The sequence below is a fragment of the Pristiophorus japonicus genome, chromosome 1 (assembly GCF_044704955.1).
Source record: "Pristiophorus japonicus isolate sPriJap1 chromosome 1, sPriJap1.hap1, whole genome shotgun sequence".
NCBI classification, from domain to species: Eukaryota; Metazoa; Chordata; class Chondrichthyes; family Pristiophoridae; genus Pristiophorus; species Pristiophorus japonicus.
In genome coordinates this window covers 362,317,186-362,338,349 of record NC_091977.1, presented here as the reverse complement: position 1 = coordinate 362,338,349, position 21,164 = coordinate 362,317,186, and the positions used below count along the sequence as shown (strand labels likewise).

Below are 21,164 nucleotides of genomic sequence, written 5' to 3'. Positions count from 1 at the left end.
CTTTACCCCCTCTGATCCTGCTGCCTTCTTGCTGTGTCATGATCTTAACCTGCTCTTTTGAGCAGGCAAGTGGGACACCTGCAAGAAGGAATTGGGGTCCTTCTTTAAATATGCACATCGTGTCCAGATAATGTCATTGGGACCTAACTGCAATATTAGTTGGAGGACTGAGCAGGGGAGCAGTGACAGCTTCCCTGTCAGGACAGACCTGCTAGGAGGCAGATTGTGGTTCTAAAGAGGCCCAGGCAGGCAAGTTTCAAAATGTAATTTTAGGTTTTCTTGAGGGCCAGAAGGAGCAGGACTGTTCTTCCAGGCCTCAAAAGAAAGCTTTCAGCCTCTCTTGCCTGAGCTTCCCCCACGATCGCCTCCAGAGCCTGCCGCCACCTCAACTGACTGTGGGTCCCCACTTGAGGCCTCGTACCACCCACACACCAGCCAGGTAGTGGGTCTGGCTGAATTTGGACAGGACCCCAGAATATTTACACTAATATTGACCTCTACATCCCCACTCCGGGGTTGGCTGCTCGGTTAGGGCCTGCAAGCATCTTACCTGGCCCCTAATTTAAAATCAGCGCCAAAGTATATGTAGAGCTCAACTTGTAACTGTACCTCCGCGTACAAAAGCTGCAGCATTAGTGCCACAAAGCTTTCAAAAATCAGGTGGGGGAGAAAGTAAAATCAAGAGATGCATAATACACAAATGAAGTGTACGCTTGAAAGGATAGATTGTGTTGAGCCACATAATAGGATGACATTAGAAAGGTGTAAGATATCCAACAGATTAATTGTAGTACAGCTGATGACATTAAGGAAGCACCCAAGCATGGTAAAATGCTTAGAGTAAATGACTAAAATAAGGATTAGTCATTGCATGGGCAATAATCCTTTATAGGGGCTGATGGTGTATGAAAGCATCATTAATTTATTCCAAATAGTTATTTTACAGAAGGATACAGGAGTAAGAAAATACAATGGGCCTGAAATCGCGCTCCCCACAGGTGCGTACAAGGTGGGGATTCTGTTGACAGATCGCACATATGCAAAACTAAAGGGCCTCTGCAGGCGGAGAGTTATCTCCTGCCCAATGAATGTCCTTCAAATTCTTCCGACTGATAAAAGCAGGCATAAGAAATAATTTAAACATAAAATCCTGTTAAATAAGGTAAGTTTATTTTCAGACCCTTTAAACCATGTAAATTTATTTTTCAAAAAATGTAATTTTTGTTTTAAATAATGAATTAAATTAAATTTTTATTAATTTGAAATATGTGATTTTTTAAGTTATTTTCTGTGTTTCTGTGTATTTGGGGGTATTCCCATTCATACTTACAGCAGCTCCGTACATACGGAATTACTATAAGTATGAATGGGAAACCCCCTTCTCTGATAGGTTGGGCCCGCCCACGTGATCATGTTGATGCATACGAAATCCTGGGATATGTGTGCATCTACGAAGGCCTTCGTGTAGAGGGCTCGGACCGCAAGTCATCGAACCTCTAGGACCACCAGGTAAATTCATGGAAATGTTTCAGGACGGAGTCATCTGTCCGTGGTAAGCTTCCGACTGCAATTTCTGGGCCAATGTGTATTTAATTAACTATTGGCAGTATGTAATCCTCCATTCTATCGTGGTGTGATGAGAGGTAGAATCAAGAAACTGTATAAATTTGCCAATAAAAGCAAAGCAATTATATTTCAGTTAATTTTATAAATTGGGGCTAAATTTTGCGGCCTGCTGTGGAAATGGTATGGCAGTGGCCTGAAAACCATGGGAAGGAATTACCACCCTGTTCCCGCCATCACTGTGGCCATGGCAATCCTCCGATCAATGAATGGCTGGAGTGCCTCCCTGAGTCAGACGGTAGGTCCGTTTAAAATGCAGATCAGGTTCCTATAGCGGATCTGGGACCCCAATTGCCTTTTTAGGAGAGAACGAGTCAGAGCATGTTTCACCAGCAATGTACTTGAATAGGACCAGTAAAGGTAAATTCCACATAAACTTTGTGGGACCAAGAGGAGCAGAAGAGATTCTCTGGAACACACAAACATAAGCAGCCCACTGCCAGTCCTCTCTCTCTCCACCCATCAGCCTCGCCTCCTCTCCCCTCCCAGGACCTTCTGTAGCTGTCCTTGGAAGCCTGTTTTGTGATTGCAGCTTGCTAGTCAGGTTCAAATGAAGCCTCAAAAGTCACTGCTGGCCAAATGTCGAAATCTACTCCCCATAGTGTCTTCATATATAAATCATATTATTAAATCAGGATGGTAACAAAATGAGCAGTAAATGCTCGGAGGTAAATTTTTCTTTTTCTCATATGGACAATAATATGGCGGAGCGGATCATTTGCCTGTTATAGAAAACATACATTTTTTATAATGGTCGGGCAATTCACCATGCCAGATTACTGCCCATGCTGTGAAGATGAAAATGGATCCCTTAGTTTCTGTACCTCTACCAATAGATTCCAATACACAACAGACAATGTGCTGTCACAAATGAGCATTGTACTGTTTTGCACAATATTCTGCAGGTCAATTTTGGTTTTCCAACAAGTTGATGAATGGGCAGGGCAAGAGGTGGCACATAAGAACATAAGAAATAGGAGCAGGAGTAGGCCATTTGACCCCTCGAGCCTGCTCCGTCATTTAATAATATCATGGCTGATCCGACCATGGACTCAGCTCCACTTCCCTGCCCGCTCCCCATAACCCTTTATTCCCTTATCACTCAAAAATCTGTCTATCTTCACCTTAAATATAGTCAATGACCAGCCTCCACAGCTCTGTGGGGTGGAGAATTGCACAGATTTATAACCCTCTGAGAGAAGAAATTTCTCCTCATCTCAGTTTTAAATGGGCAACCCCTTATTCTGAGACTATGCCCCCTAGTTTTAGTTTCCCCTATGAGTGGAAATATCTTCTCTGAGTCACCTTGTCGAGCCCCCTCATTACCTTATATGTTTCCATAAGATCACCTCTCATTCTTCTGAACTCCAATGAGTATAGACCTAACCTACTCAACCTATCTTCATACGTCAACCCCCTCATCTCTGGAATCAATCTAGTGAACCTTCTCTGAACATCCTCCAATGCAAGTATATCCTTCCTTAAAAACGGAAACCAAAACTGTATGCAGTATCCCAGGTGTGGCCTCACCAATACCCTGTACAGTTGTAGCAGGACTTCTCTGCTTTTATACTCTATCCCCCCATGCAATAAAGGCCAACATTCCATTTGCCTTCCTGATTACTTGCTGTACCTGCATACTAACTTTTTGTGTTTCATGCACAATAACCCCAGGTCCCTCTGTACTGCAGCACTTTGCAATTTTTCCACATATGGAGTGCACTGGTTTGCCTGTCAATGAACATGCACACAATGTCAGAAAGCATGGAAGTGTCCAGTTCCAACTTGAGTGCTGCCTTTGCACAAGGCATCAAGTCAAACATGGAGCAAGTGGTCAGCACTAGAGCACTTTGAGGGGCCTTACAGTGAAAGAGCCTCTGGTGACAGCTTTGACAACTTTGATGGAAGTCTAGACTGCTGCCATCGAATCTCTCGATTTTGACATCTCCTCTGGCTTGTATAGCCTGAAAGCAAGCATAGATAGGAGCTTCGAGAGACTTCTGGCAAGCCAGCACTATGTTCCCACAGAGTGCTCTTGCTGGTACCAAGCAGCCAGCTGGATTAGACAGTCCCTGCACAAGCCAAGTCTGCAGCCAGGTCCTCGATGGTCAGAGCTCTTTGAGATCATCCACTTGGCTACCTCAAGTGCCCTCAGTGAACAATTTCAGGGTGCTGAAATGTTGACATCTCACAAATTGTGCATCAGTGACTTGCCAGATGGCCGCATGCACAACCAACTTACTGACATTATTGATATTACCAGAAGCAGTTTGGAAAGGGGCCAGACACATAAAAGTTTAGAGCCATGGTTATTTTCACAGGCAGTGCAGTGCATGCGTTGGCGTTGGGCTCAAATTCTCACTCCAATGGATGGTCCAGGTAAGTGATCGTCACCCTGTTTAAACACAGCCACCTGATGCACACTGCTCCTCTGTGAGGCTCAGGTATGATGTTCTGTTCCTGAATAAACTCGTGCTGTAATGCCTCCTGTGCTTTTGGCTCCTTCACCTTCTTGCAACCTGTGCAGCTTTTTGCTGCCTTCCTGCTCCTGACTTGGGAGCCTCTTAGGTAAGCCCAGCAGCATTCCAATGTTCAACAATTCAGAACAAAGAAATCTGTGAAACGGTTCCTGTCTTCCACAAACATACTCTGCAAAAGTATATCATGGATAAACTTGCCAAAACATGACCCGAAATCACCCTAGAAGCCTGAAACAACTAGTCAGAGATATATCTTAATGGAGGTGAGGATCCCTTTAAATACCACTCGTGAAAGCTCCTTGCTGATCATTTACTGGGTGGGTTAGAGAAGCAAAGTTTCAATCACGCACAAACACCTATTTCACAAAAGGGTCCAGATTCAGGTGCAGGACCCTTACTAACATACTTAAATGATGCCTCTGTTTGTTTCAGCCAGTGTCTGAAGTTCTGATAATTGGTTTATAGCAACTTACTACTAATCAGAAAAGAGCAGGCTTGTTTTTGGCAGGCTGTTAGAGTGGGGTGCCACAGGGATCAGTGCTGAACCTCAGCTATTTACAATCTATAATATTTTTGAAATGGTGAGAAACTATTAAATTTGATGTTCAGAGGGATTTAGGTGTTGTTGTACACAAAACACAGAAAGTTAACCTGCAGGTACAGCAAGCAATTAGGAAGGCCAAAGATATGTTGGCTTTTATTCCAGGCGGTTGGAGTACAAGAGTAAGGAAGTCTTGCTGCAATTGAACAGGGCTGTGGTGAGACCACACCACAGTTTTGGTCTCCATATCTCAGGAAGGATATTCTTGCCTTAAAGGGTGCAACAAAGGTTCACTAAATTGAATCCTGAGCTGAGAGTGTTGTTCTATGAGGAGAGATTGAGTAGAATAGGCTTCTACACTCTGGAGTTTCGAGGAATGAGATGTGATCTCAATTAAACATAAAAGATTCTGAGGGAGATTGACAGAGTAGATGCTGAGAATTTATTTCCCCTGGCTGGATAGTTTAGAACTAGGGGGCATAGTCTCAGCATAAGGGGTAAGCCATTTAGGACTGAGATGAGGAGGAATTTTTTTCATTCAGAGGGTTATTAATCTTTGGAATTCTCTACCCCAGAGGGTTGTGGATGCTGATTCATTGAGTGTATTCAAGGCTGAGACAGATAGATTTTTGGTCTCTAGAGGAACCAAGGGATACGGGGATCAGGCGGGAAAGTGGAGTTGTGGTCGAAGATCAGCCATGATCTTATTGAATGGCAAAGCAGGCTCGAGGGACGTATGGCCTACTCTTGCTCCTTATTCTTATGTTTATGAATGTTCATTAAGCCAGTGCAAATCTTAAGTCACCTTTCAAAATGGGTTTAATAGAATGGATGACAGTTTACCACCAGTGCACTAAAACAACAATTGAGTCAATAAAGACGGGGTTAATCCAAATAATTGAAGTAAGACATTATTTTCTGATATTATTACTGAGACTATAGTTGTACGACACTACTGGTCTAAGACGGATAGCTATAGAATGCAAAGCATACGCAGCAACAATTGAGTTATATTGCGGGTTGGGCCGAGCTGTGAATCACTCTCTGCGCTTGTTTTCAGTCATGCACAGATGCCAGTTCTCTTAGCGACTATATTTAAATATTAGGAGAGCATGGGCAAGAGCTGCAGTAAATTTAGTAAATTCAAATGGATGATCTGCTCTGTTTCTAAACCTGGCTTCATACACACTAAAGTTGTATTCAATTTGGGGTCAAACCCAAGTATTGTGAGATGACTTTCTGAAAGGGTGTTCGAGTGTTCTGGAGTCAGATCAGTATGTGGCTCTTGAATCATTCTGCTACCTTTGTGTCGCAGTTCACCTTAGATCACTGTGTGACATAATAATGCCCCACCCACAAAAATGGCCACAGCCTCAGGATGAATTATAATGTGTTTCTGCCAATTATGCCCATTTGTGGCCCTTCGAGGAAGCTCTTAAAATTAAGCTTTTTTAAGCGCAAGGGCACCAGTAGGCACCTTTTTAAATGTTTTTAAATACTAAAAATATTTAATTTACTAAGAAACGGACTAGTGTATGCCAATGAGGGTGCTGCACTGTTTGTCACTCTCTAGTTTACAGTAAGTGCCAGTGCAAGATGCCATAGAAAGTCAATGTGCATGTGCAAGCACCATTGCTGGTCACAGGAATGTGGGAAGGGAGGACCTTGAGACAATCACTATCACTAGGGGACAGTGCTGGACAGGCTAATGGGACTCAAGGTAAACAAGTCCCCTGGTCCTGATGAAATGCATCCCAGGGTATTAAAAGAGATGGCGGAAGTTATAGCAGATGCATTCGTTATAATCTACCAAAATTCTCTGGACTCTGGGGAGGTACCAGCGGATTGGAAAGCAGCTACTGTAACGCCTATGTTTAAAAAAGGGGGCAGCCAAAAGGCAGGTAACTATAGGCCGGTTAGTTTAACATCTGTAATGGGGAAAATGCTCGAAACTATCATGAAGGAAGAAATAGCGGGACATCTAGATAGGAATAGTGCAGTCAAGCAGACGCAGCATGGATTCATGAAGGGGAAATCATGTTTAACTAATTTACTTGAATTCTTTGAGGATATAATAAGCATGGTGGATAGACATGTACCGATGGATGTGGTGTATTTAGATTTTCAAAAGACATTCGATATGGTGCCACACAAAAGGTACGCGGAGTCAGAGGAAATGTATTAGAATGGATCGAGAATTGGCTGGCTAACAGAAAGCAGAGAGTCGGGATAAATCGGTCCTTTTCGGGTTGGAAATTGGTGGTTAGTGGTGTGCCACAGGGATCGGTGCTGGGGACACAACTGTTTACAATATACATAGATGACCTGGAAGAGGGGACAGAGTGTAGTGTAACAAAATTTGCAGATGACACAAAGATTAGTGGGAAAGCGGGTTGTGTCGAGGACACAGAGAGGCTGCAAAGAGATTTAGGTTAAGCGAATGGGCTAAGGTTTGGCAGATGGAATACAATTTCGGAAAGTGTGAGGTCATCCACCTTGGGTAAAAAAACAGTTAAATGGGTATATTATTGGAATGGGGAGAAATTACAACATGCTGCGGTGCAGAGGAACCTGGGGGTCCTTGTGCATGAATCCCAAAAAGTTAGTTTGCAGGTGCAGCAGGTAATCAGGAAGGCGAATGGAATGTTGGCCTTCATTGCGAGAGGGATGGAGTACAAAAGCAGGGAGGCCCTTCTGCAACTGTATAGGGTATTGGTGAGGCCGCACCTGGAGTACTGCGTGCAGTTTTGGTCACCTTACTTAAGGAAGGATATACTAGCTTTGGAGGGGGTACAGAGACGATTCACTAGGCTGATTCCGGAGATGAGGCGGTTACCTTATGATGATAGATTGAGTAGAATGGGTCTTTACTCGTTGGAGTTCAGAAGGATGAGGGGTGATCTTATAGAACCATTTAAAATAATGAAAGGGATAGACAAGATAGAAGCAGAGAGGTTGTTTTCACTGGTCGGGGAAACTAGAACGAGGGGGCACAGCCTCAAAATATGGGGGAGCCAATTTAAAACCGAGTTGAGAAGGAATTTCTTCTCCCAGAGGGTTGTGAATCTGTGGAATTCTCTGCCCAAGGAAGCAGTTGAGGCTAGCTCATTGAATGTATTCAAATCACAGAAAGATAGATTTTTAACCAATAAGGGAATTAAGGTTTACGGGGAGCGGGCGGGTAAGTGGAGCTGAGTCCACGGCCAGATCAGCCATGATCTTTTTGAATGGCGGAGCAGGCTCGAGGGGCTAGATGGCCTACTCCTGCTCCTAATTCTTATGTTCTTATGTTCTTATGACTTTGTGGCGGAACTTCGGTGGTTGGCTAGTTAATGTGAGTTCTCCGATGAACTGAAGAGAGAAATGCTGAGAGACTTTTTCATTGAAGGAATAGGCCAAGCAGGCACATTCCGAAAGCTCATAGAGACCAAGAACCTGACCTTAGAGGCAGCAGCACTGGTTGTACAGACATTCTTGTGAGGGGAAGAAGAAACGAGGTTGATTTACAATGCAGGTAAACAACTAACGAAATATCGGAAAAGAAGTTCACAGCACTAAACAAGCTGCTATCCCCACACACAGACAAAACCGGGAGAACAGGCTCTTGACAGCAGGCAGAAGCCATCAAGGGCCACAGGAACAGCCGTTCACACCTCAACAACCCACAATGTGAGCAATCAGCTACAAACTAAGAGAAGCTCAAGAGAGATCAGCAAGACGCAGCTCATTCTTTGGGAACACTTTGAACAATGACAGGTCTATGCTGGAGGTGTGGGGGTGGGCACTCGTCAAGGGGATGTCGATTTCAGCAGGCTGTTTGCAGAAATTGTGAAAATACAGGGCATTTGGCCCGCATGTGCAAAAAAACGGCAGCTCGGCTGGTATACGAATCGGATGGGTCGGAAAGCAGACCAGAAGATGGTGGGGACAGTACCCGGGACACCGATGTACAGCAGGTCAACATGATCAATGGCCGCTGCTCCTACAACAGGATGCCTCCTATAATGATGAGGGTCCGATTCAACGGAATATCTGTCAACATGGAGCTGGATACGGGAGCGAGTCAATCTCTCAAGGGCGCTCAACAATTTGAACAACTGTGGCCGCATAAAAGAGACAGATCAAAACTCACAAGGGTCAACACCAAACGAAGGACCGATACCAAAGAAATCGTACCAGTCCTCGGCAGTGCCATGCTCTCTATCACACACAAAGGGACAGTGAACCGACTTCCACTGTGGATTGTCCCCGGAGACCCCCCAGCACTGCTGAGGAGAAGCTGGCTGGCAAAACTAAACTGGAAATGGGATGATGTCCATGCCATGTCATTAGAGGAATGGACCTCCTGCTCAACAGTTATAAAGCGATTTGAACATCTCTTTCAGCCAAGTGTGGGCACTTTCAAAGGGGCCAAAGTCAAAATCTACATCACACAGGATGCGAGACCGGTCCATCACAAGGCCAGAGCTGTACCCTATGTGATTAGGGAAAAGGTTGAACACGAACTAGGCAGGCTTCTGCGGGAAGGCATTATATCACCTGTGGAATTTAGCGACTGGGCAAGTCCCATCGTCCCAGTCATGAAGCCTGATGGATCCGTACGAATCTGTGGGGACTACAAATCTACCATAAACAAAATCTCCCGACAGGACCAGTACCCGCTTCCCAGAGCGGAGGACTTATTTGCCACATTGGCTGGAGGTAAACTTTTCTCAAAACTAGACCTCACATCTGCATATATGACGCAAGAATTGACCGAGGAAACCAAGCTACTCACCACCATCAACACACATCGAGGCCTTTTCATGTACAATCGATGCCCATTCAGCATCAGGTCGGCAGCTGCCATATTCCAGCGCAACATGGAGAGTCTGCTCAAGTCCATCCCGGGGACGGTTGTATTTCATGACGACATACTTATCACGGGCAGGGACACCGACTCCCATCTCCGTAATTTGGAGGAAGTACTAAAGCGGTTGGATCGGGTAGGCCTACGAGTCAAGAAATCCAAGTGCCTGTTTCTCGCACCCGAGGTTGAATTTTTGGGCAGAAGGATTGCCGCTGATGGAATCCACCCAACAGAGTCCAAAATAGAAGCAATTTGCCTGACACCCAGGCCCCGGAATGTCTCAGAACTGCGTGCCTTTCTTGGGCTACTCAATTACTTTGGTAACTTTATGCAGAACTTGCTGCTCAGGAAGGCGTGCGATTGGTTTTAGGGGGAAGCCCAGGACCGCACCTTCAATAAGGCATGCAACCATCAGTGTTCCAACAGTGTTTTGACTTTCTTTGATGCAGGTAAAAAGCTAGTTCTCACATGCGATGCGTCAGCGTATGGGGTCGGGTGCGTTTTGCAACATGGCAATAGTGCGGGCAAATTACAACCCATAGCTTATGCCTCCAGGTCACATTCGCGGGCGGAGCGCGGGTACGGAATGGACGAGAAGGAGGCGCTTGCGTGCATGTACGGTGTCAAAAAGATGCACCAATACCTGTGCAGGGCCAAGTTCGTGTTAGAAACTGACCACAAGCCCCTCACGTCCCTCCTATCCGAGAGCAAGGCAATAAACGCCAACGCCTCGGCGCGAATTCAACGGTGGGCACTCATGCTGACATCCTACGACGATACCATAAGGCACAGACCAGGCACAGACAACTGTGCCAACGCGCTCAGCAGGCTACCTCTGGCGACCACGGAAGGGTCTGACGAACAGGACTGTGAGATAGCCATGGCAATCAATGCCTTTGAGTCCACAGGTTCGCCCATGATGGCTCGCCAAATCAGAGCCTGGACGGCCTGCGACCCCACGTTATTCTTAGTAAAAAGATGTGTCCTAACCGGTGACTGAGCAGAGGCTCGTGATGCCTGCCCCGAGGAATTAAAACCCTTTCACACGCGCATGCATGAGCTATCACTACAAGCAGACTGCCTGATGTGGGGCAGCCGAGTAGTCATGCCTCTGCGAGGCAGAGAGGCATTTGTCCGGGAGCTCCACCGCGAGCACCCGGGGATCATTCTCATGAAGGCCATAGCCAGATCCCACATCTGGCAGCCTGGTATTGACGCGGACTTGGAGCTCTGCGTCCGAAGGTGCACCATTTGTGCCCAACTCAGCAATGCCCCCAGGGAGGCTCCACTGAGCCCCTGGCCCTGGCCTACCAAACCGTGGTCGCAGGTGCACGTAGACTATGCGGGCCCATTCATGGGCAAAATGTTCCTCGTAGTTGTCGATGCATTTTCAAAGTGGATCGAATGCACCATTTTAAACTCGAGCACAACCTCCACCACTGTGGAGAGCCTCGCAACCATGTTTGCAAAGCATGGAATCCCTGACATATTGGTCAGTGACAATGGTCCGTGCTTCACCAGCGCAGAATTCCAAGACTTTATAATTGACCACGGCATAAATCACGTCAAGACGGCACCGTTCAAGCCGGCCTCCAACGGCCAGGCGGAGAGAGCAGTGCAAATCATTAAACAAGTCATGCTTAAAATCCAAGGTCCCACGCTGCAGGTTCGTGACTGCTGCTGGCATACAGATCTCATCCGCACTCATTGACTGGGATCCCCCCCCGCGCAACTGTTGATGAAAAGGACTTTAAAAACAAGGCTCTCATTCATCCTCCCAGACATGCACGAAATCGTTGAGGCAAAGCGCCGTAAGCTGACTGAGTACCATGACAGGAATTCGAGGGGGAGATGGAATGAGATAGGGGACAAAGTGTTTGTACTAAACTATGGCAGGGGTCCCAAATGGCTTGCAGGGACAGTAACGGGCAAGGAAGGAAACAGGCTACTGGTAGTACAAATGGACAATGGCAAAACCAGCCGGAGGCATGTAGACCAAGTCAAAAGCAGATTTACCAACAACACTGCGGAACCAGAGGCAGACTACAATGTGGAACTCACACCACACCTGGTGGACAGTCAGAGGGAACAACCTGAGGAAAGGGCAATCCCAACAGACAGCCCAGGCGAGTCAACAACAATCACACCAATCGAAACAGACAGCCCAGACGAGATACCAGCAACCACACCCAAAGGAAAACAGACACCAAGGCAAACAATTGAACCACAACTCAGACGCTCCACGCAAGAGCGTAGACCACCTGAGAGACTGAACCTATAAAGACAATAAGACCTTGGGGGAAGGTGATGTCATGTATCTTACATTATTATATATAACTGTATCCTAACATGCTATACATGACTGTAATAAGATATGACCTGTAACCACCAGCATACCTTACCACCAGGGGTGCACTTGCAAGAGACAGGTATATAAGGACAGGTCTCAGGCAAGTGCAGCATTCCAGAGCTGTGAAATAAAGGTGCAGGTCCAGAGTGACCTTGACTTCACTACATGCCTCGTGTGAATCTGTACTGAGGGGACAGGACTTTACAACTTCAGTACCCCATTCCTACTTTCCTCTCCATACCCCTTGATCCCTTTAGATGTAAGGGCTACATCAAACTCCCTTTTGAATATATCTAAAGAACTGGCCTCAACAACTTTCTGTGGTAGAGTATTCCACAGGTTCACAACTCTCTGAGTGAAGAATTTTTTCCTCATCTCGGTCCGAAATCTTATCCTTAGGCTGTGACCCTTGGTTATGGACTTTCCCAACATCGGGAATATTCTTCCTGCATCTAACCTGTCGAATCCCTTCAGAATTTTACATGTTTCTATGAGATCCCCTCTCATTCTGATTGGCCCGGGCGAGGCCATGCGTGGAGGTACTGGCAGATCGATCGGTCTGGAGCCAGGAATGCTGCGAGCCGGAGGGAGCGCATCATCCGTATCCTGACCCGAGGAGCCTGAATAACTCACCAGGGGCGGCACGATACCACCACCATCACCAATCTGAGGGATCTCAACAACATATTCCCGCCTTTTCCCCATACCCTTTGATGTCTTTTGTGTCTAGCAATCTATCTATCTCCCTCTTAAATATACTCAGTGAATAGGCCTCCACCGCCTTCTGAGAGAGAGAATTCCACATGTTCACCACCTTCTGAGTGAAAACATTTCTTCTCATCTTCTCATCTTAAATTTCCTACCCCATATCCTGAGATTGTGACCCCTTGTTCTAAACTTCCCAGCCGGAGAAAACATCCTCCCCGCATCCAGTCTATCCAACCGAGTCAGAATTTTATATGTTTCAATGAGATCCCCTCTCATTCTTCAAAACTCTAGTGAATACAGGCCTAGTCCTGATAAAGCGCGACATCACCACTGACACCTGGGAGTCCTTGGCTGAAGACTGTCCTAGGTGGAGAAAGTGCATCCAGGAGGGGGTTGAGCTCTTTGAATCTCAACACCGAGAGCGTGAAGAGGTCAAGCGTAGGCAGCAGAAGGAGTGTGCGGTAAACCAGTCCCACACACCCCTCCCCTCAGCGACTATCTGTCTCTCCTGAGACAGTGTCTGTGGCTCTCGTATTGGATTGTTCAGCCACCAGAGAACTCACTTCAGGAGTGGAAGCAAGTCTTCCTCGATTCCGAGGGACTGCCTATGATGATGATAAGTTGACCCAATCTCCCCTCATATAACAGTCCTACCATCCCAGGAATCAGTCTGGTGAACCTTCGCTGCACTCCCTCTATGGCAAGTATATCCTTTCTTAGATAGGGAGACCAAAACTGCACACAATACTCCAGATGCGGTCTCACCAAGGCTGTGTATAACTGTAGTAAGACATCCTTGCTCCTGTACTCAAATCCTCTTGCAATAAAGGCCAACATATCATTTGCCTTCCTAACGGTTTGCTCCACCTGCATCTTTGCTTTAAATGACTGGTGTACAAGGACACTTCCCAAGCCATCACCATTTAAATAATACTTTGTCCTTATGTTTTTCCTACCAAAGTTGATAACTTCACATTTATCCACATTATACTGCATCTACCATGTGTTCACCCACTCACTTAACCTAACTAAATTGCCTTGCAGCGTCTTTGCATCCCCCTCACAACTCACAATCCCACCTAGTTTTGAGTCGTCAGCAAACATGGAAATATTACATTTGGTTCCCTCATCCAAATCATTGATATATATTGTGAATAGCTAGGGTTCAAGTACTGATCCATGTGGTACCCCACTAGTCACTGCCCGCCACCCCGAAAAAGACCCGTTTATTCCTACTCTTTGTGAACCAATTTTCAATCCATGCCAGTACATTACCCCCAATCCTATGTGCTTTAATTTTGCACACTAACCTCTTATGTGGGACTTTATAAAAGGCCTTCTGAAAATCCAAACACACTACATCCACTGGTTCTCCCTTATCTATTCTATCAGTTACATCCTCAAAAAACTCCAGTAGGTTTGTCAAACATGATTTTCCTTTCATAAATCCATATTGACTTTGTCTAATCCCGTTGATATTATCTAATTGTGCCATTATCACATCCTTTATAATAGACTCTAGTATTTTCCCAATTACTGATGTTAGGCTAACCGGTCTGTAGTTCCCTGTTTTCTCTCTCCCTCCTTTTTTAAATAGTGGGGTTACATTTGCCACCCTCCAATCTGCAGGAACTGTTCCATAATCTATAGAATTTTGGAAGATGACAACCAATGCATCTACTATTTCCATGGCTACCTCTTTTAGTACAGTGGGATGCAGATCATCAAGCCCTGGGGATTTATCTGCCTTCAGTCCCATTCGTTTCTCCAGCACTATTTTCTTACTAATAATCATTTCCTTTCATTCCTCTTGCTCACTAGACCCTTGGTTCCCTAGCATTTCTGGGATGTTATTTGTGTCCTCTTCCATGAAGACAGAATCTAAGTATTTATTTAATTGTTCTGCCATTTCCTTGATCCCCAATACAAATTCTCCCATTTCTGTCTGTAAAGGACCTACATTTGTATTCACTAATCTTTTTCTTTTTATGTACTTGTAGAAACTTTTGCAGTCGGTTTTTATGTTCCTTGCAAGTTTACTCTCATACTCTATTTTTCCCCTCTTAATCAATCTCTTGGTCCTTTTTTGCTGAATTCTAAACTGTTCTCAATCCTCAGGCTTGCTACTTTTTCTGGTGACTTTGTATAACTCCTCTTTGAATCTAATACTATCCTTAATTTATTTTGTTAGCCATGGTTGGGCCACTATTCCTTTTATGCTTTTACGCCAGAAAGGAATGTATTACTGTTACAATTCATGCATTTGTTCCTTAACTGTTAGCCATTGTCTATCAACTGTCATGCCTTTTAATGAATCTTCCCAATCTATTATAGCCAATTCATTCCTCATACCTTCATAGTTTCCTTTGTTTAGATTTAGGACCCTAGTTTCAGATTGGACTACTTCACTTTCCATCTTAATAAAGAATTCGATCATGTTATGGTCACTCTTCCCTTTAGGACCCCGCATAACAAGACTGTTAATTAACTCCTTCTGGTTACACACAACCCAATCTAGGATAGCTTATTCCCGAGTAGGCCTGTTCCCTAGTAAGCTCTTCAACATATTGGTCTAAAAACGATCTCGTACACACGCCAGGAATTCATCTGCTACAGTATTATTACTAACTTGGTTTGGCCAGTCTATATGTAGATTAAAGTCACCTATGATTACTGTAGTACCCTTGTTACATGCATCTCTATTTTCCTGTTTGATGACATCCCCTACTGTCTGGAGGCCTATAGACAACTCCCACTAATGTTTTCTGCCCCTTGGAGCTCCTTAGCTCCACCCAGACTGACTCTACATCTTAATTTTCTGAGCCAATATCCTTTTTCACTATTGATCTGATTTCATCCTTTACAGAGAGGAATTAGAAGAAAATACATTTCTATAGCTGATTAAAAGGGTGGTGTCATAGGGCCCAAGTTTCCACATGATAAAAAACGGGCGCCCCTCCGAGTTGGGCGCCCGTTTTTCGCGCCTAAAAAAAACCGCGCTATTCTCGAGCGCCCTGCAGCTCCTTGTCTGCCTGGCGCAGCGCCCAGGGGGGCGGAGCCTACACTCGCGCCGATTTTGTAAGTGGGAGGGGGCGGGTACCATTTAAATTAGTTTTTTTTCCTGCCGGCAACGCTGCGCGTGTGCGTTGGAGCGTTCGCGCACGCGCAGTGTGAAGGAAACATTGGCACTCGGCCATTTTTGTAGTTCTTTGTAGCTGTTTAATTTTTGAACATTTTTTAATAAAAGCACATTGCCCTTCCATGATCAGCACTGAGGCTTCTTGCAGCAGTGAGAAGGTGCAGGAAGCCTCAGAAAGTTGAGGCAGCCGTTTCCCTCCACACATCCGCTCGCCGTCGGGAACGAACGGAACGGCTCCCCCCCTCTCCCCCCCCGCGGGAACGAACGGAACGGAACAGCTCCCCCCCTCCTCCCCCACGGGAACGAACAGAACGGCTCCCCCCCCGCGGGAACGAACGATGGCTGAAGCATTTTCACACAGGTAGGAAGATGGTTTATTTAATCTTTTCTTTGCTTATAAATGTTTATTCAGATTGGATTTATTTGTATAATATTTGTAGAAGTATAAATAAGGATTTATTATAGAATTTAATGACTTCCCTTCCCCCCCCTCCCCCCCACCACCCCGTTCTGGACGCCTAATTTGTAACCTGTGCCTGATTTTCTAATGTGTAGAACAGGTTTTTTCAGTTCTACAAAAATCTTCACTTGCTCCATTCTAAGTTAGTTTGGAGTCCGTTTTCACTGTGGAAACTTTGAAATCAGGCATCAGTGGCCGGACACGCCCCCTTTTGAAGAAAAAATTCTGTTTCAAAGTGGAACTGTTCTACCTGCATAGAACTGCAGAAAAAAAATGTGGAGAATTGCGATTTCTAAGATAGTCCGTTCTCCACCAGTTGCTCCTAAAATTCAGGTGCAAATCATGTGGAAACTTGGGCCCATAGAGCAGAAGAGCAGTGGGATGGAGGTAGCCATGTCCATTCAACAAACCCATCACTCTATAGGTGCCAACATTGTCATCAGTCTTTAGCCTTTTAGTTTTTCATTTGAGTTTGTTTGGGAGCTAAAAATTCCAATCGCCACCAATGTAAAGTGGTATTGCCTCTATAAAATAGACAAAGACCAAGGGGCCAAAATTCAGGGTCTCAGAAAGACCCGTTACTGCCGCTTGCGACGGCCATGCATCGGAATCCCGTGGCCGTTGCTTTGTGGTTGCCCCGACTCAAATTCAGGTCTGGTATTTTTTTCGGCCTACACCGCGTCATCAGAACACGCACTGCCACTTTCCCTCACCTGAGAAATGCACCAACCGAAATTCAGGTCAAAAACTCGATCCCCCGCCGCGCGGTGCCCCTGACAGCTTTGTGTGTCAGTGCAGCTTATCCGCAGTGAGCGTGGCCCGGCAGCATGGCAGCCCTTCAAGGCAAGGGCCCACTGCCACGGCCACCATGTATTAATTTTTGCCAGCCGACTTCCCGATCGGCCGGCATGATAGTGCCCACGGGTTTGGCCGGGCCTCTAATGGGCAGCCTGGCACCTTCTCTTGGGTGCCAGGCCACTGGTCTGGCTGGAACCTTCCCTGGTGGCCCAGTGGCTGAAGATGAAAATTGACAGATTCTCTCATCTTTAATGGAGGGGAGAGAGCGTGGTGATGCACATGCGCTGTGACATCATCACCACTCCACCACTGATTGACAGCGGCGGAGTCCTGGTCCCGACCGAAATTCAACTCTTTCTTATCGATCTCCTGCCCCCACTATGACCGACTTCCGGTGGTACTTTGAAAAAATGTCAAAGTCCTGAAAATCGCTCATACGGCCGCATCATAGATCTCTGCGGTAAAAGCAGATAAAAATTCATCACTTTCTTGCGCAAGTGAATTTCGTTCCCCACTAATTTGCCCCTTTCAATACTAATATCTGTTTAAAGAACAACAATAATTATTTACTTGCATTGGATTTAATTACATGACACCAATAATTAAACAACAGCAACAATTTGTATTTATATAGTGCCTTTAACACAGTAAAATGTCCCAAGGCGCTTCACAGATTGCAGAGATAGGGAGGGGCAAGGCCATGGAGGGATTTGAAAATAAGGATGAGAATTTTGAAATTGAGGCATTGCTTAACCGGGAACCAATGTCGGTCAGCGGGCACAGGGCTGATGTAGGAATGAGATTTGGTGCCAGTTAGGATATGGGCAGTTTATGTAGGATAGCACGTTGGAGGCCAGCCAAGAGTACATTGGAATAGTCACGTCTAGAGGTAACAAAGGCATGGATGAGGGCTTCAGCAGTGGATGAGCTGAGGCAAGGGCAGAGGTGGGCGATGTTACGGAGGTGGTAATAGGCCGTCTTAGTTATGCTGCGGATATGTGGTCAAAAGCTCATTTCAGGGTCAAATATGACACCAAGGTTGCAAACAGTGTGGTTCAGCCTCAGATAGAAATTGGGGAGAGGGATGGAGTCAGTGGCTAGGGAATGGTGTTTGTAGCAGGGACCGAAAACAATAGCTTTGGTTTTCCCAATATTTCATTGGAGAAAATTTCTGTTCATCCAGAACTGGATGTCGGACAAGCAGTCTAACAATTTAGAGACCGTAGAGGGGTCGAGAGAAGTGGTGATGAGGTATCATCATTGTTCATGTGGAAACTAACACTGTGTTTTTGGATGATGTCGCCAAGGGGCAACATCTAGATGAGAAATAGGAAGGGGCCAAGGATAGATCCTTGGGGGACACCAAAGGTAACGATGCGGGGTGGGAAGCCAAGCCGTTGCAGATGATTCTCTGGCTATGATTAGACGTGTATTAAAATTGCACCATAAGCATGTCAACTGAGAAAATAGATACTAATTTTTTCCCTATTAATAGGGTTTGTACTATTACATAACCAAAGACTAAAAATGGGACTTACTTGAGAACTGGACAGCAAATCCTGATTTACTGATGAAGAAGTCAGTATCAAACTGGATTGTGATAATGTTGAGGGTGCTGTGGATGTTGTCAGGAATAAGAGATCCACTGACTTCTTTCAGAAGCATCTCGTTCTCAGGAGGCCCATCCCACACTCGTAAAATGTCATGAGATGCCTCAGTATCAAAAGCAAGAAACTGAAGACTGTAAAATGAAGAAAAATAATAATTCTAAAAGACAATCTAATTCGATGAGATTGGTGCAGTATTAACAGCATTATACAACATCGGGTATATCAAGACTGAGAACCTTGTGTTTACAATCTGTATTTTGTGGGCTCAAGCGGAGAACTCCTGCTCCTCCTGGCCTCACCAAAAATAAATGGACATTTCCTGAGCCGTTTTGTGAGTGTCCCTCAGAGGGTAGTTGATTTAGTCGTTCGCTGCCTGGCACAAATAAGAGCATGTACAACACACACTCTGCCCATTTGTAACTGAAATTGCAACGGGATCCTGTGACTGGCTAAGGTCCACGATACACATATTTCATCAGTTTGTTTCAGGTGGGTGGCTGCTTGTCCATTTACAGGCCCGCCTGAAAATTGCATCAGGCAGGCCTGTGGCATTTTCCAATTTTAAATTGCTGACCGCCCACTATTTATCAGAGAAATGGCGGTTGGTAGCTGAAAATCGCCACTTTGTTCTCTGGTGAGTGAAATACAGTATTTTAATTCAAACCTTTATATCGACACCAATGCGTTTGTGGGGCAGTGCAACTGATTTTAATTGTATTGCTGGTTGTAAGGTATGTATTATTTTAATGTACAGGTTGCCTGTTGCTGTGTTGCTTTAAGATAATAACTGTATATGAAGTTAACATATGAATGAAGAGCATGTTGCTAAAATATGTTGGGAATTTTCAATAAAAATTCATGATTAATTTTTCATTTTCCCACACCAAACATTCTTGTGGGGTCTATGTGAATTAGTTTTCATTGATGGTCAGCTTCAACTGTGGGAACCCATTTGTTGGGAACCAGGTTTTTAAAATACAATGAATTATAATGCACTAAAGAGTAAACTTCCAATTAACACACAATTACAGCCACTTTGGATAGAGCTATTCTTTTACAATATTGACAATACTACACTACCTGATAATATTTCCTGGGTCCATTTCGATTGTCCAGATGCACCGGAGATTATTGTCGTACGGGAAAGGGTAACCAGGGGACAGGATTCTTCCAGATGATTCACCTTTGAACTGGCCTCCACATTCGGCTAATAGGGAAATAACACATCAACTAACTTTTTGGTAACTATAACAGTTCGGGGTTTTGGGGGCATTTTTCTACAGAAAGGGTTTGGAAATGAGTTACATTTAATGTTGAAATTTTAAAGCAAATTGTACTCATGCAAGTTAAAAAGACAAAAGGTGGTTAAAATGTTACTGGTCTTGGTATTGAAGTTGTTCCTCAAAGCCTGTAAAATAAAGCAATTTGTTAGCTTGTCTTGATAGTTAATAAATACCTCGCACTCATCATGCTGGGAAGTCTCTGGTCCTACGTGCTTATTAAGGGATATCAGGCATAGCCCCACCCCTCTGTTTGTGAACACAGAGATAAAAACAGCAACAGAAACACTCAGTAACAGTTAGGTTTTTAGAACAGAAAACTGGCTCGGGAGTCATTCGTCAGACTCAGAAGATTAGAATGCAGGAGGCCAATTATAAGTTATTTTGCTTAATTCATGCAAGCAACCCACTGATGTAAGGTCGTGTTGTGTCTTCATTAATTTGTATGTTTATGTGAAGTTACATTGCGTGACTGAATGAAGTAAGTCCAATCACTTGTTATGAAATAAAGGAGCTTAATGATTCATATGTGGCCTCGTCTTACTCAGTTCTTTCTACATCCACCTTCAAAAAGTTTAAAACATATGGAGACACATACAAAAGATAATAATATCCAGTCCAGATCACAAGGAGGTACCATCTTTACGCCCCCAGTTCCATTATTATATATTTAGATATTGGGCAGTACGGCACAACCCTAAACATAATGGGCTCAATTTTCCCCAAGCCTGTTTTCTGGCATATTTCCAGAGTTACTCCCGTTTTTCTAGGCCAGAAATGTGCCGGAAATAATTTGTCAAAGTTTCCCTGATGTATAATTCGAACTTGGCGCGGCGCAGCGCAGCGTGTCCAGTCACCTCGGGGGGTGGAGCCTCCTGTCCGCGCCGAAAAATGATGCCGCATCTTCTGCGCATGCGCAGAAAAAAAAGTTAAGTTTTTTACGTTGTTGCAATGGACACGCATGCACAGTACAGCTCAGAGTTGGCAATTGGCCATTTTTAAAGAGCCAGTTGTGTGTGTGAGAAGGAGTGCTGTGTGAAAGCATTGGAAAAATCGCAGCTACAGCAATACAAGATGCAATGCGGTGCAAGGACCAAGAATTTATTCCAGAAGTGGAAACACGAGTTACTGTGATTAAGAACAGATGGCAGGAGATGGACACCAGCAGAGGTCACATAAAAGTTCCACCCAAAGAAATGAAGAAACGCTGGAAACAAGTTGCAGAAGATTACTGTGCAATGGTGACTACCACGAGATCTGGAGGCCTGTGTAAAAATAAATGGCAGGACCTTGGTCAAGTAGTTGGTGTAAGTAATATTTTCATTT

The 21,164-nt window shown here is 44.9% G+C and overlaps 1 protein-coding gene across 1 annotated transcript in view; it reads right to left on the bottom strand.

The window, feature by feature from the left end:
* The window catches only part of csmd3b (CUB and Sushi multiple domains 3b), a 3,002,015-nt gene that overhangs the window by 478,783 nt on the left and 2,502,068 nt on the right, over nucleotides 1-21,164 (bottom strand). Inside the window, exons 25-26 of the mRNA XM_070874966.1 lie at nucleotides 19,639-19,765; nucleotides 18,487-18,689 (exon numbers count right to left, since the gene is read on the bottom strand). Of these exons, the coding sequence (XP_070731067.1) occupies nucleotides 18,487-18,689; nucleotides 19,639-19,765 (330 nt within the window). The remainder of the gene's footprint in view (nucleotides 1-18,486; nucleotides 18,690-19,638; nucleotides 19,766-21,164) is intronic.